This window comes from Cyprinodon tularosa, unplaced genomic scaffold (genome assembly GCF_016077235.1).
Source record: "Cyprinodon tularosa strain WSP-4 unplaced genomic scaffold, ASM1607723v1 ctg363, whole genome shotgun sequence".
In the NCBI taxonomy this organism is placed as follows: domain Eukaryota; kingdom Metazoa; phylum Chordata; class Actinopteri; order Cyprinodontiformes; family Cyprinodontidae; genus Cyprinodon; species Cyprinodon tularosa.
Genome location: NW_024039078.1, coordinates 523,702 through 551,108, shown reverse-complemented (window position 1 = coordinate 551,108; position 27,407 = coordinate 523,702). Strand labels below are relative to the sequence as shown.

Below are 27,407 nucleotides of genomic sequence, written 5' to 3'. Positions count from 1 at the left end.
TTTTTAAAGCGGTAAAAACCCTTTCCTGTGAGTCTACCTGTCAAGCAGAGCCATAGATGTAGATACTGTAGTAGGGGGATAGGGTGCTGCATGTTAGGGCGGCCCTCCTGGTGATCAGATGGGTAGTCACCATGTTTACCTTCACTGAAATGGTATGTTAGTCTATTGTGTTTAGATCTGCTCAAACAGATTTTCTGCTTTTTGCTTTTTTTTTCCCGCAGTTTGACTCCTGCCCTCATCTGAGCTCAGCACCTTCTGCCACATGCGCGAAATGTCCTCTCTGTGGTTTGTGGCTAACATGTGGTTTCCTTTCATCTCCCCTAGTTACCAAAGCTGTCTTTGCTGCCTCTCTGATTAAAGTCTTCCTGTCCTTCGTCTCAAACAGGTGGTTAGAGACTGACTCTAGATCAGAGGTCACGGATTAGCGAACATGGATTCGGACCCAACCTGATTTAAAACCATTTCAAAATAACCGCATGTTGTCCGACAACAGTGTCTTAACTTCATTTGCGCTGCTTCTCCTGTTAATACGGTAAAGCCCTCTGGAGCATGAAAAAGAAAAAGAGAGCAGAGAAAGTGTGGACTGCTGGAAGAACTGCAGTGAACTGGTGAAAGAAAAGTGAAATGGCGTGCTCAAAGATGACCCTACACCCACAGGATGTGGGTGGATATTGAATATGGAACATATTAAACTCATTTGAAAATTGTAAAAAGTAAATTTTTCCCCAATGGCCCTACTTCTCTTCAATAGAAAAAGTCAACATTCTGAGAAAAAATCTGAATTTTGAGATAAAAATGAGAATTCTGAGATTATTGCAGAATGCTGAGATTAATGTCAGAATACTGACCTTTTTCCAATCTTAAACTGAAATAAAATTCAAAAATCAGTTAACTATTTTTTTTCAGTGGCCATAATCCTCTTCCGTAAAACAATGAAAATAAGTGGTCTAAAAAAAAAGTTCCACTTTCTTTCTGTGAAAAAAGTCACAATTGTAAAGAAAAAGTCAGAATTCAGATTAAAAATGTCAGAGTTATGCCTATTTTTCCCATATTAAACTCAAATAAAATAAAAAGCAGTTAACTTTTTTATTTTTATCCAGTGGCCCTGATCCCCTTCCATACTAATCATGAGGATTGATTTCCTTCAGGTTTTTTTTCTTTTTTGTAACTTTTTAAGAATGAAAAACAAAATAATGTAGGGAACAGAAATAAAACTGGTTAGGTATATAAATCTAAGGATACGATATGAATAGATACGAATATACAGACTAAATGTCATTAGATGGGTCTATCTGTTATAACTGTCTGTTCTGTTTTCCTTTTTATGTTTTTCTTACACGTAAAATGTTATAAATTGGGATGCAGGTAATTGATTAATTAATTAATCTAAAGTTAATTGATGTTATTGTTGAATAACAGTTAATTGATAAGCAGCCATTATGTTAAACACATGAGTTTTCTGAATTATAAAGAGGATGTCTCCGTAACACGAAGAGCTAAATATCAATAAAAATAATCCATAAGTTCTGTTTTTCAACAATTGATCTAGTTGTAAGCAGTATTTCAATACCAACATGGCTGAATCAGAAATTTAAATATAGTTAATGGTGATGAGATTAGCTGGACTTATTTCCTTTACCATAAACCAGTTTGACTCCTGCTTTTGTTTTCTCTCACCTTGTCTCATCACTGGCAGTTTGCTCTGCGTACGTCTGCAGCCGCGGCCATGCGGCCCGCTAAGCTGCCCTCACAGCTTAAGCTCCGTCTAATGTGACCCCCCCCCCGCAGTCCAAGCAGAACAAACACCGTTCAAAAGCAGTGGTGCAAGCACTGCAAATATTCAAATCCATGAATTACCAAAATATAGATGTTGCAAAGTTAAGGGTGTTTGGATTAGATTTTTTTCAGGTGAAATTAAAAATGAGGTCATAATGAAATATTTAGGCTTGAGGGGCAGACTAAAAAGCTCTACGGTGAATATTTTAGTCACCATCTCTCTGACTTCTCGTGAAGACCTCAGCATTTGCCAGATAATGAGAACAAGTGGGTGTGGGAGAGCTGTTTGCAGGTCCGATCAACTGAAACCTTCAAATCAAGGTTAAAAATCTCTGCAGAAGAAATAAATCCAAATGGAGACATGGGATGTTTTTACTATGCGGCTATCTGTTTACAGACGTGTTTCTGTGTGTGTGGACAGGATCACGGAGGCAGGCAGCGTGATAATGCATCAGTGAGGCCTCTTGACTCCGCAGCGGAGCAGGTAATAAAGCTCATTTACTTTTCCAATTAAACACTGTTAATTCCTCTATTCCTCTAGCAACAGATTCAACTAAATCTGAAAGTTTTTGTTGAATCTGGTGACTTTTTCTCTTTTATTTATTCTTTTCTATTATCTCTATTCCCCACTGTCTCTAGTTCTATGAATTTGATTCATTTTTACCTCATTCTGGGTTTTAAAGATGATAACTGCTCCTTACATTCAAGGCTGGATGGAGCTTTGGGACTCAGATGCCAGATACACTCGACTTTTTCACCTTTGACGCATCAAATATTAAAATCTTAGCAGATGTTTGGTGACTTTTCTATATGAGGCTATAAAGGTTTTGACTCTACGGACTGATATGTTAGAGAAAAGACCTGAATGAGAAGCGGGTAGCTTCCTGTTTGCTTCCCTAACGTGGACAGATGGGAGACAAAAGGGAAAGTGAGGGTTAAAGGCGGCTGAAGAGAAACATGAAGGGGGAACTGGTTGAACTGGGATGAATTGAAAGGCTTGGCATTAACAAGCTGGGGAATTAAGCAGGTTGAGGCAGATGCTAAATGACTTGGTTAGTTTGTTTCTGGTGAACCCAGAGGAAAGCACTGACACTGACTTCGCTCTATGAGCAGCTTTAAACCAGCGTTTATCGCTTTTATTTTAATGTCGTAGGGAATTGTGCTCGTACCCTTGATGCATCACAGCTGTGGAAGTGACCCTGTTAGATTTTCTATCAAGACCCTGCTCTGATAAGACCCAGAATACAAAGCTGATGGTAGATAGGAAAGTTAACCAGTTTAACTGCTGAATGTGGGTCCTTAAAGTCGTAGGGGAATCATATTTAAATGTCAAATCATTCTGGGTTAAACATGTATATAAATGTTCTCTTTTTATCAGATGATATTCTCCCAAAATTTAGAAAATTTCTATTTAAAAAAAAAAATCCTGTCATAAATCTGTTTTTTTCCGTTATCTTATGCAGACCAGTTAACACATCCCTTCTAGGTATAGGTGTAGGGTTGGGAATTGAAAAGATTTTCACGATTCCGATTCCCTTTTCGATTCTATGAAACGATTCGATTCTTTATCGATTCTTTTTTCGATTCCAATTTGGGGAAAAAAGGAGAACAAACAGTTTGATTATCAGCATTAACTTTGTTTACTTAACTATTGCACAATCTTACAAACTCAACAAGATCAAGATGTCCACAGGAAATGTGAAACTGGAGTAACATCTGTGTTTAAATGAAAAATTAATACAAGAACAAACTTAATAACCAACAATGTCTAATAACAAATGATGGGATAATAACCTATTTTAAATAACAAAAAATACTAATTATAAAACAGTAGTAGGGAAAATTAACAGTTATTTTGCAGAAAGATGAGCATATCTGCTTTTTCTGGAAGGATACGGGATCTTTCAGGGCTTATGGTGTCTCCAGCCATGGAGGACACCCTCTCAGATGGGGTGGAGGAAGCCTGCACACAGAGGTAGTTTTCAGCCAGTCCAGATAGCAAGGGCAGCGTATCTTGCTTGTTCCAGCACCACAGTGTGGCGCTATCCCTGCAGGGGATGGAGGGCAAGCTTTTATAGAGCTGGATTTCCTGATCTACCCTCTGGGCTAAGGAAAGACGGGGCTTTGATTCACAAAGTGACCGCAGCTCGTTGTCTTCCTCCTCGAATAGTTCTTCCAACTTGCGTAACTTGCGTAACTTACGTAACGTACGTAAAAAACGTGACGTAAGTCGTGCTCCCCAGAGCCGGCGCTCTAGGCTCTGGTGCTGCGGGAATCGAAAAAAGAATCGTTCAGCGAGCTGCCAAACGATGCCATGGAATCGGAAAATACGGAACCGGTTCTGAACAGGAACCGGTTTTCGATTCCCATCCCTATATAGGTGTGCTATAAAGATTGAAATACGACCATAATCTGGTTCCATTAGTGTTTTAAAATGTATTTCTAATAACATCTCAGAGGAAGAAACTATACTTTCTTCCCCTGTGACATGATTTACGACCCAGTCTATGCTCCACAGCTAGGTCGTGATTGTTCCTCTTGCGTTGTGGTGTGGAATAACAGCACAGACCATGCTTTAATATTGGGCATAAATCTAAAATATCTGTCATACCTGCGACAAGCTCATTGCCAGGCTTGGACTGGGAACAGTTTTTGGCCCTGGCATTTTTTTGTCCACACTGGCCCACTTATGGACTATAATAGATGTCACAGATTAGTGAACCGGGCTCCGAATCCGGATCCAACCAGATTTAAAACATTTATAAATTACAGCATGTTGTCAGACGGCAGTGTCTAACTTTGCTTGTACAGCTTCTCCTGTTAATACGGTAAAGCCCACTGGAGCGTCTGGCACCTGCCTGTACGTGATGCTAATTAGCCAATGAGCTGCTGTCAGTCTGGGTTGCTGCTGCTGCTACTTTTAGACACAGCAGGCAAACCTGTGGCAAGCCGGGCGATGGGAAAGAAGGAGAAGATGATGAGAAAAAGAGAGCAGAGAAAGTGTGGACTGCTGGAAGAACTGTGGTGAACTGGTGAAAGAAAAGTGAAATGGTGCTCAAAGATGACCCTGCACATTTAGAGGATGTTTGGCTCAACCTGCTGCTGTGAAGCAGGATTCTCCACCATGAACAGAATCAAAAATTAATATGGATCCAGGCTCAAAATGAGCTCCTTGATATGTGCTTTAGAATGGCTTTGTCTCCATTCAAACCCAGGTTTAAAGCCTTGCAGGGCAGCATAAAGCCCACTGCTCTCATTAAGCCATTAAAATTTGAAAGAAAGGGGGGAAAAAAAAGTTCAGGTGTTTATAAAACATATGAAAGTCAGGAAATCGTCTGTATACTGAACTGTGAAAGATTGTTTCAAAATGCGCTTTAGATTTTAAAATGGAAAAACGTTCTATTTTTTTTTTTTTATTGAAAAATTCAATGTATAACTTGCAAGCACAAACAGCTGCTTTATATTTCAGTGTTAAATTCTGTTTAAAGTAACCTTGTTCCTTTTTTTTTTGGATTCCACCTTTTATTAGGTACTGCTGTGCTAGAGGTAGACAGAGCTACACTGATGCATCAGTCGGCCGATATTTTAGGCCAATATTGGCCCTTTTTGTCCTGTAGGGATTCAGGTGGTCGATTCATTAATGCATTTATCAGCAAAACTTTCAGATCATGTAATGCATGTGAGCCCTTGCCTCCATTTGCTATTTATTTTATTGTTAAATGTTTAGTTCCATTTTGTCAATAAATGTTAACATTTATTTTAACTTGGACCAGGTACATTTTTTTTTTATTTTGTCATGTAAATGGAGGGAGAAAAAAGTAATATTGACCCCAAGAAGCAGCAAATATCTGGGATCGGTTTAACAGATGCCGAAAACTCAAGTGGCATCAGTCAATCTCTAATGCAAACCGTAAAAGACTAGCAGCTGTAATCACAGCAAAAGGTGTTTCCACAAAGCACTGTATACGGAGGGATGAAAACTTTTTAGATTTGTTCTTTGTGAAAAATAAAACACATTGTGTATAATTTTCTTGCTACTTCACTATACTTCTCCTAGGGATTATAATCTGGCATGGGGAAACATTCTAGAGGTGTGAAAACTTTTGTTAGCCAATGTATATGCTGATGTTGACTTCCAATAGAGCGTCCATACTGCCATGTCACAAGGTTTTAGATTAACCCCAAAGCTTTGGAGAAGCATTTCTACCCCTCAGACTCTCTGGCTTCTTTACAGCCTCCATCTTTAGCTTAATGTGATTAGGCCAATCTTTACAAGTGGGCTTTGGCATATTTCTGCTCTTTCCAAGCAGCAGGTCATGGCACAACACTCTAGACTTTGGCTGCAAGGATGCCAGTTTTTCCAAGTTAGGTTTGTCAAAGTTTTTCAATACCGACATGAGAGATTAACTTGTGGAAATGTCACAAAGTCTATAATCTCTATCCATGGATAGAGATTATTGAAATCGGGAAACCCTTTAGTTCTAAGGGTTCTATGGTGTAATGGTTAGCACTCTGGACTTTGAATCCAGTGATCTGAGTTCAAGTCTCAGTAGAACCTAGTTGATGTCTTTATCTGCTTAGTGCTAAACCAGAGACTGCATTTGAGAACTTCATAAACTCTATCTCACCATCATTTGCAGTCTGTGAGGGTTTGCTGTGCTATGACATCTGTTGTTGTTCTTGGTCCACTGAGTTTACTCAGGTAAGTGCAGTTACCTACTTGGAGCTACTTGGAGATTATTGAAATCGAGAAATCCTTGAGGTATAAGCAGTTCTAAGGGTTCTATGGTGTTATGGTTAGCACTCTGGACTTTGAATCCAGTAATCTGAGTTCAAGTCTCAGTAGAACCTACTGCTGATGAAGGTTCTCAGTCATCCAGTTCATAGTATTTCCGTAAAGTTTAAAAAAATACACTGGACTTGGTTTGAAGATGTTTCGCCACTTCTCCAGGAAGCTTTCTTAATTCAAATGTCTGGATCTGCAGTGAGTTTGAGTCTTTATATAGACAAGGCCTTGTATTTGCTTGGAAACTGATGAGTGGGTTGTTTGGTTTGATTGTTAGCCTGTAATATCTGAAACCTGTGTAATATTGGAGAAACCAAACAACCTCTCCACAGACGCATTGCCCAACACAGAAGAGTGCCCTCCTCTGGATAAGACTCCGCAGTACACCTACACCTTGTGGACAAACAACATTCTTTTGAGGACCAGAATGTTCACATTCTGGATAAAGAAAATAGGTGGTTTGAGAGGGGCGTGAAGGAAGCCATCTATGTTAAGAGAGAAAAACTACCTTTAAACAGAGGTGGTGGACTCAGAATCCAGCTTCCAAAAACTTACAATTCAGTTATAGATGATCCCTTCCAGATATCACACACTGCCCACCCCATCACAGAGGAACAAAGCACCTACCCGCTCCAGCCGGTGAACAATACTTCCTTAATGACCGACCCTTAACAATCTTAGACAGGTTTCAGGTATTACAGGAGACAACCCCCCCCCCCCCCCCCCCCCCCCCCCCCCCCCCTTTAACGACCGACCTTTAGAATCATAGACAGGTTTCAGATATTACAGGCTAACAATGGAACCAAACGACCCACTCATCGGTTGCCATTTGCATGTTGCCAAGCAATACAAGGCCTTGTCTATATAAAGACTCAAACTCACTGCGGATCCAGACATTTGAATTGAGAAAGCTTCCTGGAGAGGTAGCGAAACGTCTTCAAATCTTGGAAACCAATTCCAATGGATTTTTAAAAACTTTTACGGAATCAGTAGAACCTAGTTACTTGACTGTAGCTCATAGTACAGAAAGCAGCTTTTGTTTATGGTTTTGGGTACATGTGGATTGCTACTCTCCTGTCTTTGAGTTTGGTGCCTTATAGTATGTTTGGTGTCTTATGTGGAGGATAAGTAAAGCTCTCTTAGGCTTTCCTGAGAAGATTTTTTGACATTCTCTTGTTAAAGTTTCACCTACGTTTTTGCCCCTTGACAGATTCATAGAGTCATTTACTGGCTCTCTATGTTTCTCTAAACATGGGCGCTACAAACAGTAGTAGAGTTTAAGAATACTATATTGAAATTTTACTGTGGTATGTGTGAGAAAATAGGTCCCTCATAACAAAACGCATGTGATAGACTTAATGTGATTAGGCCAATCTTTACAAGTGGGCTTTGGCATATTTCTGGTCTTTTCCAGGCAGCAGGTCATGGCACAACACTCTAGACTTTAGCTGCAAGGATGCCACTTTTTCCAAGTTAGGTTTGTCAAAGTCTTTCAATATCGACATGGAGATTAACTTCTGGAAATGTCACAAAGTGAGCTAAACCCTGGGTAGAGATTATTGAAAACGAGAAACCCTTGAGGAATTAAAGGATTTAAAGGTTCTATGGTGTAATGGTTAGCACTCTGGACTTTGAATCCAGTGATCTGAGTTCAACTCTCAGTACAACCTAGTTACTTGACTTTAGCTCATAGTACAGAAAGTATATTTTCTTTATGGTTTTGAGTATATGTGGATTGCTACTCTCCTGTCTTTGAGTTTGATGCCTTAAAGTATGTTTGGTGTCTTAAGTAAAGCTCACTTTGACTTTCCTTAGAAGATTTTGTGGCATTCTCTTGTTGAAGTTTCACCCACGTTTTTGCCCCTTGACAGATTCATAGAGTTGTTTACTAGCTCACTATGTTTCTCTAAATGGGCTCTAATTTCTAAAACAAACAGTAGTCCAGCTTAAGAATATTATATTGAAAGTTTACTGTGGTATGTGTGAGAAAATAGGTCCCTCATAACAAAACGCATGGGCTTTGGCATATTTCTGCTCTTGCCAAGCAGCAGGTCATGGCACAACACTTTGGCTGCAAGGATGCCAGTTTTTCCAAGTTAGGTTTGTCAAAGTTTTTTTTTTTTTTTTACAATCAACAGGAGAGAGATTAACTTCTGGAAATGTCACAAAGTGAGCTAAACCCTGGATAGAGATTATTGAAAACGAGAAACCCTTGAGGGATAAACACTTCTAAGGGTTCTATGGTGTAATGGTTAGCACTCTGGGCTAGGGTTGTCACGATACTAAACTTTTCAACTCGATACCGATACTAAGGAAAATATTCGATACTCGATACCATTTTCGATACCACAAGGATAAAATTTCAACAGAAATATTTTGATTAATAATTAAAATAAAAATAAATAAATAAATACAATAAACAATAAGAACAACATTTTGAGGTTGTTTGCTGTGCACAGTATTTAGCAAGCTTGATAAAAAATTTACAAAATTAAAATTAAGTTTTTACTTACTTGGCTATGCTTTGCACACATAATGACACTAGCCAAACCGGTTAAGAAACAAAAATAATTCTCAGCAGCTGCAACTGTTACAAAAAAAAGTCTGAAACTGAAAAGTGCACAGAATTATTCAATCACACATTGTTCAGAAAGTGCATTTTCCTCTATTCTGCACTTTAGAAATGAGTATTGTTTCCGGATACAACATTTTAGTATCAATACTTTTTTGAGTATCGATACTTTTGACAACCCTACTCTGGACTTTGAATCCAGTAAACTGAGTTCAAGTCTCAGTAGAACCTAATTATTTGCTCTTTAGCTCATAGTACAGAAAGCAGCTTTTGTTTATGGTTTTGGGTACATGTGGATTGCTACTCTCCTGTCTTTGAGTTTGGTGCCTTATAGTATGTTTGGTGTCTTATGTGGAGGATAAGTAAAGCTCTCTTAGGCTTTCCTTGGAATATTTTTTTGGCATTCTCTTGTTGAAGTTGCCCCTACATTTTTGCCCCTTGACAGATTGGTAGAGTCGTTTACTGGGTCTCTATGTTTCTCTAAATATCTATCAGGGTATTAGGAAGAGGAAGATTAGATACTCCAGACCTAAATATGCAGAAAAACTAAATTTCACTATCAGAGCAACCTGGTATCTCGTCACACCTGTGCATAACCACAGACTGATCAACTCCTTCCTACACTCCAAAACTGCAGCAATCCTGACCAAAGGGGCCCCAACTAAGGATTGAGAACTGTACACGTTCATAAATTTCAGGTTCATACGGATCCTTTCTTTGCTTTGGTCTTCCTAAATACTGACTTTGGGAATTTCATTAGTTGTCAGTTCTAATCATGGACATTTCAATAAAGAAACCCTTGAAGTATCTGTCTGTGTGTAATGAATGGATGTTATGTACAAGTTTCAATATCCGGTTGAATATTAAAGAAGTTAAATAGCACTTCTCTCTCCTTCTTGGCTGCCTATCCAATGCATAGATGGAAGAAGAAGAATCACTGAACCTATTAAAAACGCCACTGCCAACCAATGACTCCATAAACTTGAAAAGCCCTGAAGCTTACAGTTTTTCCAAATTTTGTTTGTCAAAGATTTTCAATACCGACATGAAAGATTAACTTGCGGAAATGCCACAAAGCTAACTGAACTCAGGATAGAGATTATTGAAATCCAGAAACCCTTGAGGGATAAACAGTTCTAAGGGTTCTATGGTGTAATGGTTAGCACTCTGGACTTTGAATCCAGTGATCTGAGTTCAAGTCTCAGTAGAACCCAGTTATTTGCCTTTACTCATAGTGAAGAAAGCAGCGTTGTTTATGGTTTTGAGTACATGTGGATTGGTACTCTCCTATCTTTGAGTTTGATGCCTTATAGTATGTTTGGTGTCTTGTGTGGAGGATAAGTAAATCTCACTTTGGCTTTCCTTAGAAGATTTTGTGGCATTCTCTTTTTGAAGTTTCACCTACGTTTTTGCCCCTTGACAGCTTTATGGAGTCGTAAAGTAAAAAGATCTGATTTTATAAAATGACTCAGAAATGAATTCATAAACTTGGCTCACTGGTAAAAAGAGTCTGGGCTCTATATTTATGTTTAGCCTCATCTTTGCTTTGCTTTTCGTTATCTGGTCAATGTTAAAGAGTTTCTTAAAATCTGTGTATTTGCTCTTGATTTAAGCAGGTAGACAAGATGATCAGCCAATAGGAGTATTTTTATCCTTAGAATAAAATTCCATTGGCAAATTGTCTTACCTAGTTACAGGAAAATAGACTTGTGTCATAAAACACTGACTTATATTTCAGTATTCAAAGTCAATCCTGGAAGAAAACCTTTTAGAGGCTCCAGTCAGAGGTCCACCTACCAGCTGGACAGTCAGAATAAATAAGCGGCTAAAGCAACCAATAATGGTATCATTCAATTCAATACAGTTTATTTCTACAGCACCAATTCACAACACATGCCATCCCAAGGCACTTTACAGTTCATCAGATCATACAGTCACATTGGTTCATAGTTTTTCAGAATCAGGCTCAGTGTGGATGAGCCGGATTCTGAGGTCTGCTGAGGCCGACTGGGGTTCAAGGAGACAGAAGCAGAGATACAAAAAGCAGCTTTAAAAGGCGGCCAGCCAGGCAGACAAGCTCCGTGCCAGCTTTTGTGTCAGAGGATGAAGAGAGCACATCCAGCCAGTCACAGTCAGAGAAACAGGACTGCACTGAAAAACAGGCCGAGCTCAAACATCTATAAACAAAGGTGTTGATGGCAGCAGCACAGCTGGTATTTCTCTACAGAGTGGAGTCACAGCCAAACAGCAACAGACGAGGTGACGCTACTATGAGAAAAGCAGAGAGAGCATAATGTTCGACATTGAACTAAAAAAAAATAAAAATTGGAATGAGTGTTTATCGCCTTAAAATATAAATATTACAGTCCTCTTTTTTTATTTTAAACATAAATCATCTTATTTTATGGCTGAATTGTTTAATCTGTTCAACTCGAGAGAAAATACTCTTATTTCGTGAAAACTGACCTCCTTGGATGTCATTTTTCCAGGGGTTTGAATACTTTTGAGGTCATGGTAAATGTTTGCACAGCAATTGGAGCTAAAAAAGTTCTGGATGATAGTCCAATCTTGTGCATGTATTTTTATATCCTGCTACCTTCAGTCTCTGTCTGTTTGTTTGGTGCTTTTTATGTCTGCTACATAGAGAGCCGTGGCTCCCAACCCGCTGCTTCAGCACAAGTCCCAGCATTCCCAGCATTCCCAGCTTCTGCCTCCAGCTAAGCCTCAGCCTGTGGCCCAGCATCAGCAGCCCCCGGCGAGCAGGAGGTCCCACCGCACCCTGCCCAAAGACCAAACCCAGCTCCTGTCGCTGCAGCACGACCACAGACAGAAGGAGAAGGAGAGGCAGAGGCAAAGGGAAGCGCCGGTCGCACCTGTCCAAAAGCTGACCGTTTTTAATGGGCACAAACCCGCTGCTCTGTCTCCCGCTCGTTCTGCTGCTTCCCCCGCCGCTGCAGGCCGCCCCGCAAACACCCAGCGCATAGCGGTAAACCTTGCTCTCCTCCACAGGCCAGAACGTCTATGATGTCACCAACACTTCACCTTTCCTTCTAGCTTTTCTGCATAGAGCTCATGACCTCAGGTTGCTTAACGTACTGTCTGTGTTTTTCACCAAACATGATGATGAATCAGAAAGATGGAGGTAGAATAAAACTTCAGAGAGGAAGTGGCTGGAGCAGAGCGTCTGTTTCTGGGCCTGTGGAAACAGTAACAGCTGAGGATGGGATGATTTCATACAGACAGAACATTTCTTAACTCAGACACCGGGCTGCTGTGGTTTCTTACGTCTATTCTTATCGCTGCTGCTAAACCAGACAGGAACTAATGGCTGTGAGGGCAAAAAAAAAACCCACAACAAAAATAAACTCATCTTCAAACAGGTCGTTAGAGGAACAAGTGTTTGACTATAGAGAAACGTTTACAGAAAAAAGCCTCCTCAGACATATATGTGATATATATGCCCTCAATTGGTAGAATTATGGATCAAATTAAAATCTATTCATCAATTATTGCAAATGTATGCTGCAGTCAGTTTATCAAAGATTCAAAATAACATTCAAATATAATTAGATGACTTATCCGACATGCCACCATCTTTGCTTGCTTTAATCTAACAGACAGGTGCACTGCTTTTCCAGATTTTCCTCTATGTTTTTCATTGATTTCAGCTGTTAGCATCTCTGAGGTTCCTGTCGGCTATTCAATGGATTCCCAAACAGTTGTTAAACGATAATCCACAATTATTTAACTCTCTGCCCAAAGCAAACCTTTAGAAACAAAATAATTCTATGAAACGATCTATAAATCCGAGATATCCCAGGCAGCGATCAGCTCCACGCTGTCTGGACGTCGTCGTTTTAATTAATGTGAAAGTAGGAAGCTGAGGCATTTCCTGCAAATAAAAAAGGTTCAAATGTATTTAACGTCCTCAGACGGAGAGATAGAGCTCTGAGTGAGGCAACCTCAGTACATACATATTTCTACAGAAACTCCCAACACACATATACTCCCCCCAGGGGAACCAACCCACCCCCTGCATAAAGAACTTTCTCACACTTAAACATTTGGAGCAAAAACAACTTGAGTTCATCAAGGCCATTCGCTGTTAGGTTAATATACCTTTCACCGACCAGATGGATCTTCTCAAAACAACAGTCCTCCCCTTCATGCCATGAAGGAGGCTGTGTAACTCATTCTGATCTCTCATGATCTTCGTTCGGAGCCTTTGAGGCTAAGAACAGACATATCTCAACATTTTTTACTCCACATTAATTAAGCTTCCTTTTATTTACTGTTGCTACCAAATTTGTTTATCAGACTCGCCTCCTCACTCACCAACACATCTATTTCTATCTTGGTTTAATAAGGCTTTTTGCCCTCTGCTTAGCGGTTGCCATAGTGACCGTGAAATAGCATTGATCGTCTGCTTTATTTCTACATTGGGCCAATGCGGGGCTGTAGAGGACATCCAACACCGGGAGTTAACTTTGAGATCAGTAAATAAAAACTGTTGGTTTTCTGCGCCAGCATCATTTTATAAATCAGGATTTTTCGTATTCCTTTTTCCAAAGCTTGGCGTACGTTCACTTTAAGCATGGATGCTATGCATGGTAGCAAGCAGACAGGTCAGTGTGATGTTCCCAAAAGGCCTCATATTTAGCTTCCTCTGTCCTCCAGCTTCTCCCTCCCAGTGGAAGAAATGCTGCCAACACATTATTCTAGTCTGTGGTAAATGACACAAGAACCAGAAATGTGTTCATTTGCTCGAGGTGGCGAGAATGAGGGAAATAAAGCTTCTGGTGCTCCCGAGAATTAACGTTTCATGAAAAGATTTGTTGCCGAACGCTCAGAAAGTCCAGTCTGTCGATGCTTACATCACCCTGCAAGAGAAAACACAACAGCAACAGAAAGATGGCGCAGGTGTAGGAATGATAAAGAAGCAATTATAAGCAATGATTTCAAAGATAAAAGTCTATCTAATGGGTTAAAGCTATCAGGATTTATAGACAGATATAGCTGAGTGTCATCAGCAAAACAGTGGAAATTAATCCCATGCTGTCTGATAATTCAACCAATTGGGGGCATATATATAGTAAAGAGAATTAGTCCTAGCTCTGATCCCTGTGGTACTCCACAGGTAACCTTGGAGCATGAGGAAAATGTACCTTTTATATAAACAAAATGAAATCGGTCAGATAAATAAGATTTAAACCAGCCTAGTTAAAGCCTGTCTAAAATAATATCATGATCGGCAATTTATAGTAATTATATTATCATTTCAATTTTAACACCTTAAGAATAAAATGTTGGTGCTTTAATTACAAAAAAAATAATAATAATTCAGGGATACGAGAGGCCAAAGGGTTTCCAAGGTGGGCGTCTACACCCCAGGTCTCCAGCAGGTCTCCAGACCCAACGCTGGGAGGTTATCAGATTGATTTCACGATCATTGTGAGATCTAAGGAGGGCCAAGGATATACAATACCTAAATGTGATTAATGTAAAACATTAAGTGATTCAAATATCAAATATGCCATGAAAATATAAAATGTACTATAAAATAACTAAATAATTGAAAATGATTTTAAATTAAGAATAAAAATGTTTTTCATTAAAAACTGTATTCATTTTAAAAATGAATGTAATTACTTCCGTTATTATGTCTCAATAAATTATTATGGAGTAATTAGAAGTATTTAAAGGTTCACCAGTAATTACTTTTGGGATGAAACCTCAGCATTTGGCAACCGTGGTTGGTATTTATGGGCGTCATTAATGAGGGATAAATTTAAAGGCAGGCCACACTTTTCAGATTCTTATCCGCAGTATTTATTAGGTGACAGACAGAGAGAGGTTTATAAGACATAAGGACTTTAACTGACCCAATTCCTGCTCAGGAGGAAAGAGAGGAATAGTTATGACTGTTTGTCCTGTTTCAGATGGAGCTCCAGGAATCCCAGTTAGCCAGGGTGCTTCTGGCTGCCGGCCTTCCCATTCAGATGCACTCCAGGTCGGGCTCCGGAAGCAACTCCAGTCCCTGTACCCCGGCCATGCAGAGAGCTCACCTCAGCCAGGTATGCAGAGCCACACACACCGGAGTTTGTTCATTTTAGCGCCGCCGTCGCCTGAGCTTCATTTCATTCCCCAGAACCCCAACCTCGCCTCCAGTCGCGACGCCCATCACAGCAGCTCCATGTCAGATATGGCCATCTCCCCGCTGTCCCCGTTCTCCCCCACCGACAACGTCTTCTGGGACTCGGACACCCCGCCTAAAGTGAGTATCATCTCGTGAACGTTTTAATTACCTGCCTACAGTCTTCACTTGCTCCCCTGCAGATAAGGCTGCTTGTATCGTGGCTAACCAACTTAATAAGGAGATGATAAATACAGGCGGGGTCCGGTCTGTTGGCTGTTAACTTGTTGAACTCACAGGAGGCCATATGGAGTCGATGGAGCAGTTAATAAGTCTCTCTTACAGTGCAGAGGCTTTGCAGAAACCAGCAGCTCAGTTCTGAAGCGTTTTCTTCAGGGGATCAGCAGCATGAAGGATTCTGCAAGTCTGAAGAGAAACAATTTAGCAGCTGAACAATCCTCTGTTCCTGCTTATAAACCTTTTCACATAATCCCCGCTAAAGCGCTTTGTAATCCTCGACAGAAAGAAATGTAGCTGTAACCTTCAGGAGTTATTAGAGAGAAGGAGAAAATATCACGTTTGCTCGTTTTTGTTACATATTTACCTCCTTTACATTTCGAAATATTAGAAAACAAACACAGCTCATCTAGTGTACCTATGAAGCACTGCTGACATTTGGCTGTAGAAACTTCACACAGATTTACATTTCAACAGGCGAGGTGATAAAACTCGCCTGTTGGGGGATGAAGGGGGATGGCACCCTCGATCTTAAAAGAAAATTTAAAATCATCCCCCTTCTTAAATGACCATCCCTCCATCCATACCCTGTGACATGTTATTACTGAATGTGTAAAATTTCTACTATATATTAACAGTAATATTGCCCTTTCAACATTTGGTGGTCTGTGGGCTTCAGAGTAGCCTGAGCAAAATAAATAAAATCCATATCGTTCCTTGACAGTGTCGTTTCTAAGTCACCAATTTAGTGCTACTTGGTCCCAATGGAATTTCCCATTGGGAACCTACTAGCACTAAGTTGCTAACTGGTTAGCAAGATTATTCGGAGACATCGGCCTTCCGCTGCAGTCCTGCCCCCTTGATAATCCGCCAATCACATTCACTTTATTCAGTCGTTTAAAGTCGGAAATGCAACTGTTGAAACAGCCGCTTCCCTACCACTTCAATCAGGCCCTGTATCATTTAAAGTGATACTTTAATACTACATTTTTGTAGATAATTAAGTAACTTTGTGCTTAAGTTTGATGTTTGTGTTGAGCATCTCATCAATTGTGTGCTTTTGTTAATCTTTTACATTTCACAAGGATATTTGCGGTGGGTAGCACTGCTGCCTTGCATCAAGAAGGTTCTGGGTTCAATTCCCAGCCCGGGGTCTTTCTGCATGGAGTTTGCATGTTCTCCCTGAGCATGTGTGGGTTCTCTCCGTGTACTCCAGCTTCCTCCCACAGTCCAAAAACATGACTGTTAGGTTAATTGGCTTCCCTAAATTGTCCTGAGGTATGAGTGTGTTTGTGCATGTTTGTGTGTCTTGGTGTTTGCCTGCGACAGACTGGCGTACCCCGCCACTCACCTACCATGACCCCGACAGGACTAAGCAGGAGAAGATGTATGGATGGATGAGTCATTCTCTCAATACTTCACATTATATGTCTCTGACATGTTTAAAACAAAATTCCAATTTGTTTTCCTAATGCAAACCCCGGTGTTGTGTTGGAGTGCGCTCCTGTGGGGGAGGGGATATTTTACTTAGCGTAAAAACCGAGCTTGCTGATTGGTCAGTTGCTGACTAGCCATTAGATGGTGATTGACAGGTGGTGTCATGTTAATTAAAGTCCTTGGGTAGAGCTCTACAAGTGAAGCAGGAAATGATCCACCTAGAAGTTGTTCCCTCCATCCTGAAGGTGTTAGTTAATGGACTCTGCTTTTTTCTCTCTCAGGTTCCAGAACGAACAACTTCTAAATTCTACTGCAGAGAGCTGGTGATGGGACACAAGAGGACGGCCTCAAGGTAAAGGTCCACCTAAGGATGTACCTGGAGCAGGATGTCTTAGAAACAGACCTCTCTTTTTCTGTTGTCAGATTGATTTATGGATTAAAATTTTATTTATTTAAGTTCCAACTACAGTAACAAAAGTGTTAGTTTATTATTGTATTCATTCAAACCCAGTAGGGAAACCTCCTCTTGCAGAGTTTGTACAGGACTGGATGTGAGGGGGTTTATTTATATGTGAATCCAACAGCTAGCTGTTGTGTTTGTACACTTGGCGGCCATGATGGATTTTATGTTTTGACAAACATGAGAAATTTCTGAATTATTTTAGCCAAAACTATGTTTTCTGCCTTGAAAACCTGAATTTCTACTTCCTCGTTTCCTGTCTGCCAGACTAACCAATTCCTGGATTATTTTAATTATTAGCATTAGCCTTATTCACTTTATATGTGGATTTTCAGCTGAGGGTCTCATGGTTCCATCGTGACCATAAATGTTCTTTGTTCCTGATTGAAGTGATAAAAATAACGTCAAGAAGCTAATTAACTCCTTTTGTTTTAATTTTTCCTCAAAATGACACATTTGTCTAGCTGGCTAAAGATTTTTATCACTGTGTGACACTGTAGGAATGTGTCTGAACAGTCTATATACTTGAACTGGTGGTTATTGAAACCACTATTTCACCCCCCTCTTTTGGACCATTTTGTCCTCCTCACATTAATACCACTTTTCTGTCCAAACAACTGCCTCTGCTAAACATTTGATCGCTTTTGGACCCATTCTTAGGGCCTCATGAATTGGATCATTTTCACTTAAAAGAGATGCATATCACAATCAACCTGAGTATTTTGTTTTTCACATAACTGAAACAAAAAAAACTGTGACTACAAACATGTTTTCTTTAAATTATAGGCCGGTGATATTATATTTTTTTAAAGCTTTAGAAAAAGTATTCTTTCTTAATCTTGATAACTTTATCGAAAAACATTTGTTTTGAACGGTTAGTTGTTGAATATCATGCTTTTTCTCCTTGATTTAATCATGTTCGCCTTTTAAACGTGAAATTATGTTAAAAAGACATGTTTTCATTGCAATAACCACCTGATTTCCTCATTCTCAACATAGGAGTATTTGTATATCTAAAAAAGAATTAGACACTATTAATCATGACTTCTAAAATTAGAAAGGGAGGCTGAGCTAAATAAAAAAGCTATGTAATGAACAGGCAGCAGTTTGTCCAAATATGATGTAATATTCCTCTATTGCGTCCAACACAACATTATTGTTTACACAAATACACGAACAGAATCAAAAGTGAGTCATTATAAGATGAGCAGGTGACAAACATAGAGGGAGAAGGCTGGACTTCTTAGAGGTTATTTGTTGCGTCCCCCAGGGGTTAGTGTTCGGTCCTAAACTGTATTAAACACTAAATAGGATTTAAAAAAAATAGATTTGTCTCATTTGCAGGTGTGGGAAATACACCCCAAAGACTGATCTAAAAAAAGGATTTTTCCTTAATTTCAGCAGGTAAATAAGTTGCAAGCAGAGCGCCGTTCATTTCCCGCTCCCCTCTCAGGAGGATGTTCGCTTCGCCGTTCAAAGTTGCGCCAGGACGATCCGCTCATAATCTGCTCCGCGTTCACCTTAATTTGCCTGCCGCTCCTGCGAAATGGCTCCACGCTCACTTATATTTTCAGGAGAAGGCATTTTCTGACATTTTTCCTTCATGTAAAGATGCCAGGGCCCTGGGGCACACGGCGTTTGATTTATTATTATATTGATTGTCTAATTAACTGGCTGTTAAATGATCCCAGCTGTGAACGTAACACCTCGCTCCATTCATGTTGCCCCATATTTCTTATTTAATTATTAATTTATTTTTCAAAAACAGGTTCTTACCACAACGATCACTTTATGTAAACCAGCTCTGTACTGTTAAAGTTGTAGGGAAGTCATATTTAAATGTGAAATCACTCTGGCTTAAACATCTATAAATGTACTCTTTATCAGACCATATTGTCCCAAAAGTTAGAAAATTTCTATAAAAAAAAAAATTATGTCTTAAAATATTTTTTTTTTTCCGTTATCTTATGCAGGCCAGTTAGTTATTCCTCAGCCTGAACACCTACATTCGGCCAATCATATATCAACGGTCATCTGTCAGTCAAATTTTTTCAGTCATAGCATCTTGATTCTTATGTCGCAGCTAATATACGCAACGGTTAAAATAAGAATAATTTCCTTTCCCATTGAGTTCCGTCCCAGTGTTCACGGGGATGGACGTCTGTGTCTTCAGCAGGCGTAGAGCTAACAGAACTGGCAGCGTTGCGAGGCAAGGGCTCAAACATGTACGGCTGGAAGCCTTCTACACCAAACCAAGCTTCTGCCGCCCTGGCGTCCTCTTCCACAACAGCTTCGTCCCGCTTTCCTCCTCTAAATAAAAAATGGATGACGGAGGAGACTCATCCACGACCTCCGACACTAAACTCTCCTCCTCTTGCATGTTTCCTCTGTCCATAGCGTTCCTTGACAGTGTCGTTTCTAAGTCACCAATTTAGTGCTACTTGGTCCCCATGGAATTTCCCATTGGGAACCTACTAGCACTAAGTTGCTAACTGGTTAGCAAGATGCTTCCAGCAAACCGGCCACAATCAAACATGCGAACCTTCTCCTAAAACAATCCCCCCCTCTTGATAACTGACCAATCACATTCACTTTATTCACTCTTTTAAAGTTGTGCACTGCTGGGAAGAATTCAGAAATGCAACGGTTGGAACGGCCACTTCCCTTTAACTAGAGTTAGTGTGTGTTTTTATGATATTTTATCCCACTTTTTATCACACAATATGCAATCCTTGTGTCGGTGATTCCGTGGTAAAGTTGAAACATAGACTATAACAGATTATAGTCACAGACGACATCATAGGCATTGGTCTATGGGTTTTAAGTCAAACATGAATTTACACATGCTCTGGTTGGAAGGAGATTTTTGCGCTGTTATAAAGGAATCAAGTTTATGGAGATTTTTTATTATCATCCTAAACCTATACTATCTCATACTATCCGGAAATTGTCTTACCAGCGCAAACTTAGGAAAAAATACACTTTTTCAAGAAAAATGTCCTTACGTACTTTATTTAGTATGTGGTAGTTGGTAGACGGAATTTGGAGATTTAACTGTTTATAAAACCACATTTCTGGATGCTATAGTGGGTTACAAAGCCTGCTGGAAAACTTAAATACAGGTGCTGGTCATAAAATTAGAATATCATGAAAAAGTAGATTGATTTCAGTAATTCCATTTAAAAAGTGAAACTTGTATATTATATTCATACATTACATACAAACTCATATATTTCAGATGTTTATTTTGTTTAATTTTGATGATTACAAATGACAACAAATGAAAATCTCAAATTCATCATATCAGAAAATTAGAATTTTACTGAAGACCAATAAAAACAAAGGATTTATAGAAATGTTGGCCAACTGAAAAGTATGAACATGAAAAGTATGAGCATGTACAGCACTCAGTATTTAGTTGGGCCTCCTTTGGCCTGTATTACTGCAGCAATGCGGCGTGGCATGGAGTCGATCAGTCTGTGGCACTGCTCAGGTGTTATGATAGCCCAGGTTGCTCTAATAGTGGCTTTTAGCTCTTCTGAATTGTTGGGTCTGGTGTATTGCATCTTCTTCTTCACAATACCCCATAGATTTTCTATGGGGTGAAGGTCAGGAGAGTTTGCTGGCCAATTAAGAACAGGGATACCATGGTCCTTCAACCAGGTACTGGTAGCTTTGGCACTGTGTGCAGGTGCCAAGTCCTGTTGGAAAATGAAATCTGCATCTCCAAAAAGTTGGTCAGCTGCAGGAAGCATGAAGTGCTCTAAAACTTCTTGGTATGTGGCTGCGTTGACCCTGGACCTCAGAAAACACAATGGACCAACACCAGCAGATGACATGGCACCCCAAACCATCACTGACTGTGGAAACTTTACACTGGACTTCAAGCAACGTGGATGAAGTGCCTCTCTTCTTTTCCTCCAGACTCTGGGACCTTGATTTCCAAAGGAAATGCAAAATTTACTTTCATCAGAGAACATGACTTTGGACCACTCACCAGCAGTCCAGTCCTGTTTCTCTTTAGCCCAGGCAAGACGCTTCTGACGCTGTCTGTGGTTCAAGAGTGGCTTGACACAAGGAATGCGACAGCAGAAACCCATGTCTTTCATACGTCTGTGTGTGGTGGTTCTTGAAGCACTCACTCCAGCTGCAGTCCACTCTTTGTGAATCTCCCCCACATTTTTGAATGGGTTTTGTTTCACAATCCTCTCCAGGGTGCGGTTATCTCTCTTGCTTGTACACTTTTTTCGACCACATCTTTTCCTTCCCTTCGCCTCTCTATTAATGTGCTTGGACACTGAGCTCTGTGAACAGCCAGCCTCTTTAGCGATGACCTTTTGTGTCTTGCCCTCCTTGTGCAAGGTGTCGATGGTCGTCTTTTGGACAACTGTCAAGTCAGCAGTCTTCCCCATGATTGTGTAGCCTATAGAACTAGACTGAAAGACCATTTAAAGGCTTTTGCAGGTGGTTTGAGTTAATTAGCTGATTAGAGTGTGGCACCAGGGGCCATCAATTTTGAACCTTTTCACAATATTCTAATTTTCTGATATGATGAATTTGAGATTTTCATTTGTTGTCATTTGTAATCATCAAAATTAAACAAAATAAACATCTGAAATATATGAGTTTGTATGTAATGTATGAATATAATATACAAGTTTCACTTTTTTAATGGAATTACTGAAATCAATCTACTTTTTCATGATATTCTAATTTTATGACCAGCACCTGTAACAAGAAAAACATTAAAACGTATTGGAAATCCTGGGGGGGAAAAAACCTATGACAGACCTATATTAATAAATATTCTGCATAATTCACTAGTTTGACATCTTACCTCGATCACTGTCTGTGGAAGACTTTGAACAAACACTGTGGAGAAGTAAGACTTGGCTTAGATTATAGAGATTTTCTCTGCAAATCTTTTTTTTTCAGCAGTTCTTTACTGAACTGCAAAAATTCATAGGTATTTATGTATTTTGTAATTAATGTATTTCCTTTAACTTGATGATTTACATTCAAGATAAGAAAAACTACTTAATTGTCATTGTTATTTATTTAAATCTTATATTTAGTTTATTTAAATGCTGAGCCCATTCACACATATTGTTCACCTGCTCAAATTAAGAGCAAATACACTGATTTTAGGATGTTTTTTTTACCTATTTTGTTTTCTAAGTTTGCGAACATTGAAACATTGAAATTGGAAAATAATCGGTTCACATGATTATGGTTTATTTTGTAAAATGATTTAGGAAACTGATCAAATCAGAAGGAGGCAGGAAATAAACATACTTTTTTTTAAACAGTCTTTATGGTTAGTATGATATATTTCAGTCTTACCTGCTTAAATTAGGTAACTACTTCTTCTTTGTATTGATGAGGCTTCCAGCAGGAAGCAGCTGATATGCAGGAGGAGTTTAGCTAAATGTATCACCGTACTGCCATTTTAAAGGGCCTATAACATGAAAAATCATGCACAGAGTGGTATTTCACCAGATTCATGCATCTTTGAGTAATCCTCATGAGTTCTGCTGTCTGAGCAGCAGCCCCTCCCTCACTGTTAAAAAGATTGCTTAACAATTACTACATAAGAAGGCTTTAGTTTTTGAAAAAGTCTTAAAATAATTGTTTTCCCTTAGTTTGAGCTGGTAAATAAGATCTTGCAAAAGAATATTTATTAACGACCTTAAAACAAGATAATTCTATAATTATACACTTGAAATCAGATAATGCAGTTGTGTTTTTTTCTTATTTAAATGTAAACCACCTTCTTCTGTTTGGCAAACTGTCTTGCCTCTCTGCTCAAATCAAGAGAAAATCCACATATCTCAAGAAAAATCAACCTATTTACATTTCAGTTTCTTTCAGTATTCCTCCTTGAAACGGCTTCGTTAACCGCGCTGCGCCTGCACTGCAAACAGACGCCCACCCCTCCAATCAGGGAGGGGGAAAGTGAGACAGAGTGCCATGATTCAGGGTCGAAAGTTCGGACCAAGTGTTTTTTTTAGTAGTTAATCTGCAAGAAGCACAACAGTTTCTTTTTTAGCTAATTCATTAAACTCCATTAGCCATTAAAGGAAAAGTCTGGTCAGCACCGAATAATAATGGATCATTATTTATACCTAAAACTAATACATTTGCTGTAATTTAATTAATTTAGTTAATCAGTAAAAAAAATGAAAATGATTTTTTTTTTTTTACGATTACTGAGTTTGGGAGCGGACATTTTTGCCCAAATATAGCAATATAGGCAGTGACGTCACGGTGCGGTAAGCCTAGCGTCATTCTCCCCGCTTTACAAGCAAAATCAATGGGAACTACTAGACACATCTGCAATCAACAACAATTATTGAAGATTTCCAGAGGACTTCACCATTGAAATTCACCAGAGCTATAGTGAAACTGACAATGCCCACGTGCATGGCAGCTGGATGTTGGAATACTGTACATCGGATAAAAGTGAAGAAAAAATTAGTTAATTTACCTGTCCGATTCATGATTCAAATTGAAGAGGGAGGATTTGCCATCTTCTGGCCAGAGAAAAAACACGTAATATGTAGCCAACATTTGGAAGAAAAATGTTTTCAGGATGACTTGGATAATAGCGCGTTGTGACAAACACCAGATACAGCACTGGGACTTGATCAACAGCCGATACCGCACCGTGACGTCACAAACCAGTAGGTGGCAGTAGTGTTCTTTGACAAACATGGATGCCTCCAGTAAAGCACATTCAAATGAAAATTACTCTTAACTGACTTAAGCTGTTTGCTTTTTCTAGTTAAGCTGAATGCTTGAGCATTCCCACTTGAATAAAAACACTTATCATTTATTGAACAGTATGTAATAATTTCATATTTTAAGTACTTTCAGAAGTTCCAAATAGACCGAACTTTTCCTTTAAAGGTTTGTTCAGGCATCAGAAGTGGTTTGATACGGTGTTATTTCATCATCCTATATCACCTTTAATTGGATGCTTTTGAAACCTGATAACTATTAGTTTTAGATACGGTATTAATTACAGTTGGTCTAATTTACTTTGGACTGTATTTTTTATGAGGCCATACATCACATGGAACCTCAGGAGCAGCTGCTCCTAAGCTGATCCGATTAGTTTAGCCTGGATGATTGCTGTGAGTTAGATGAAAATAATGGTGAGGAAACGGGGCCTTCTCTGTGACAGCATGAAGGACATGTTCTACACTGTGACACGGATGATGACTATGATGATAACCTTCTCTTCCTCCGTTTCTGTCTTTCTTGTGTGTCTCTGTCTCCATCTAGTGGCAGTCCGTTGTCGGTGTTAGATCGGAGCGGAAGGTCTGTGTCTCATGGAGGTTCTTCATCAGGCAGCAACCACCCAGGTAGGAACATGTTTAAACTGGGGGATATGGGCTCTAAAACTGGGGGCCTTCTTTACATGGCCCTCAGTGCTGGTTTAGTTTCTTAGAGGGGAAAAATGTAAGATTCTCTGGCAATGTTTTTATTTATTTTTTATTTAATCCAAATGAAAACAGATCTGCCTGGTTTGGTTGTAGCATTAGCCTGAATTACTTCAGTATCTGTTCATTTTCTTCCTTTTTCCAGATTTGGAGGTGTAGAAAACCAGTTTTATTTTCCAGGCTGAAGACCTCAGACAAAAATCAGGACTTCTGTAACATAAAAAGCTTAATGCATAGATTTAATTTTCTTTTTTTCTTTTTTTTTTTTGACAAATTATAGTTCTATGTTTTACAACTGTGAAGTGGAAATTGATGTGTTCACTGAGGAGATTATCTGTGTCGCTTCCCTCAATAAAAAATGTCAAAATAATCGATTTTGGCATTGGCCTCGGCCGATCTCTATGAAATATTATAGATCCTGAAACAGACTGTCAATTAGCAGACAAAGACAACTTTCTCATTTTTTAGAGTTAACTTATTTTGTATTTAACTGCTGTTATGTTAATCTTTTTATTATTTTTTTGTAGCACTTTGAGACAGGCTACCTATATGTGAAGTGGACTGTGGATATTATTTAGTCTCATTTGTTTTTGTTTTTACAATTATTACTTAGAACCTCATCATTCTTTTAGAGTCATTCTCAATCAGCCAGTAGAAATAGCGGTCTGCTCATTTTAATTTGTGCTTCTTCGCATGCAAACTTATTGCTCTTTCAAAACACAAATTTGCACGTTCAGTTTATCTCAGTGTTTGGAAGCTTTAAAGATCATCCCCTGAATGTTGTGTTTAAATCTACAGCACTCCAGGAGCTAATGGAAGCGAATCAACACAGACATTTTAGCAAGCGTTAAATTGATTTAACCCAATTTAACTCCAGTGGCCTTAAAGCCTAGCTCAGGGGTGAAGAAGCTTGCTGTGGGAGTCACTTCAGTCTCCTGGTATCTACTGAAGCAGGCTCAGGGTAACCTCACCCTGAAAGGAAGGTTAGAGTTTATGTTGTGGCTAATGGCAGAGAGGCAGGATTTCTGATCACCGTCCGATTTTCTGATTCAACCAAAGTAAATATAGTTTTTAAAGCTAACATCATTCTGTGTTTCAGGCCTGTTCAAGCTTGAAAGTCCTCTGCTGCAGCAGCGTCTGCACAGGAAGACCGATAACAGCAGTGGACAGACGCAGGTAAATATTCTGAAATGTGCCGATTGTCTGATGTCTGCAGAAGGAAAATACGTCTGAATAAAACAGATGCAGGACAAAGAGCTAAGTTTTAAAACGTAGTAACGACGTACAGCACAGCATGCAGCAGCAATCAGATCGTTATACAGATTACAATCCCACACTTTAAGAAAAGACAGTGAAAGTTGTCTGATGCTACGTTCAGACCGCAAGCAGCAAGAACAGCAAAAACGCGCAAAGATGCTTCAACCATGCATCAGAACTAAACTTGTGCAAGCATCAGAAATGAAGCAGCGTTTTTGCTGCTCTTGCTGCTTTAGGTGTGAACATAGCATAACAGTGGCTAGCTTCCAGCCATGGCATCCTGCACAAGCATTGGGGGGTCAATTTGTTCATGTGTCAGGGAATGTGCACGGGGGGAGGAACAAGCAGACGACCATGATTGATGTGTTAGGAACCAGTCTTGTACAACAGACAGTCTTTTGTGATTGGTTGGGGTTATTCATTGATTTCTCATTGTACCAGGAACCATTTATTTTAGTTTCACTTCCGGACCTTCTATTTCTCTGCTTGCTAAGTGGCTGTGGGGAGATCTTTAAGCCACATGGTAAAAAAATGCATCTGAAAAGATCTCCCACTGCACCTTTAAAAACAGTTTCCTGTTTTTAGCTCCATCTGTGTTTAAAGTTCTGCTTCCAGCCTCTTTTAACTGGAAAAGTTTCTCCTCCGTTTTCATTCCTCAAAGGGAGTAAAAGCAGCTGTGGGGCGAAGCAAGGCGGCTGAGTACTCCTCCTCCAGTGACGACGTTGGCAGCAGCGATGAGGAGGACAGAAACAGGTGAAGATATTTATCCTTTTTTCTTCATTTTTTAATGTTAATAAATGCGTTACTTTAGAATTCAATAATGGGATAAATAAGAAAGGATTTAATTTCTTCTGTGCTTTTTGTTTGAACTGATAAGTGAATGCAGATTTTTCTATGAAGTGAATTTTTTCCATTATTGTTGCAGAAAAGAAGTTTTATAAATGGAAACTTGGGGAAAAAATGCAATCCAGAAATAAATTTTCTAATTTTTATTTTTTCAAACCATTTTCTTTGCATATTTTTAGAAGTTTTTTTTTTTTTTTTCAGATAGTTTTCAAATTGTGTTTTCTACATCAGATTCCCTTTAATATGAAGGACCATCTCTACCATATTTAAAAATAAATACAGAAATAAATAAATGCTCAATAAATAAATAAATTAGCATACAAATAATTGCTCCCAGAAATACAATAAATAAATAAATGTAGGTAGAAATTAAATCAGTAAGCCATAATTGTATATATATTTTAATGAGCTTTTTTATTTATTCACCTTTGTAATAATTTCCTTATTTATTTATGTGC

General features: G+C 39.2%; 1 protein-coding gene and 4 non-coding genes across 8 annotated transcripts in view; all 5 read left to right on the top strand.

Annotated features, from left to right (window-relative positions):
• Positions 1 to 27,407, top strand: part of si:zfos-2326c3.2 (misshapen-like kinase 1) — a 124,643-nt gene that overhangs the window by 65,731 nt on the left and 31,505 nt on the right. For 3 of the 4 annotated variants that reach the window (XM_038295948.1, XM_038295949.1, XM_038295946.1), the window contains exons 15-22: positions 2,198 to 2,260; positions 11,779 to 12,120; positions 15,074 to 15,208; positions 15,283 to 15,408; positions 17,223 to 17,293; positions 24,689 to 24,768; positions 25,946 to 26,022; positions 26,765 to 26,856. In XM_038295948.1, the coding sequence (XP_038151876.1) occupies positions 2,198 to 2,260; positions 11,779 to 12,120; positions 15,074 to 15,208; positions 15,283 to 15,408; positions 17,223 to 17,293; positions 24,689 to 24,768; positions 25,946 to 26,022; positions 26,765 to 26,856 (986 nt within the window). The remainder of the gene's footprint in view (positions 1 to 2,197; positions 2,261 to 11,778; positions 12,121 to 15,073; positions 15,209 to 15,282; positions 15,409 to 17,222; positions 17,294 to 24,688; positions 24,769 to 25,945; positions 26,023 to 26,764; positions 26,857 to 27,407) is intronic. The other variant, XM_038295950.1, reaches the window with a different exon arrangement.
• trnaq-uug lies at positions 6,263 to 6,334 on the top strand. Its single transcript has one exon. It is a non-coding gene; the product is annotated as a tRNA-Gln (tRNA).
• trnaq-uug lies at positions 6,556 to 6,627 on the top strand. Its single transcript has one exon. It is a non-coding gene; the product is annotated as a tRNA-Gln (tRNA).
• Positions 8,161 to 8,232, top strand: trnaq-uug. The gene has a single exon. It is a non-coding gene; the product is annotated as a tRNA-Gln (tRNA).
• Positions 10,276 to 10,347, top strand: trnaq-uug. Its single transcript has one exon. It is a non-coding gene; the product is annotated as a tRNA-Gln (tRNA).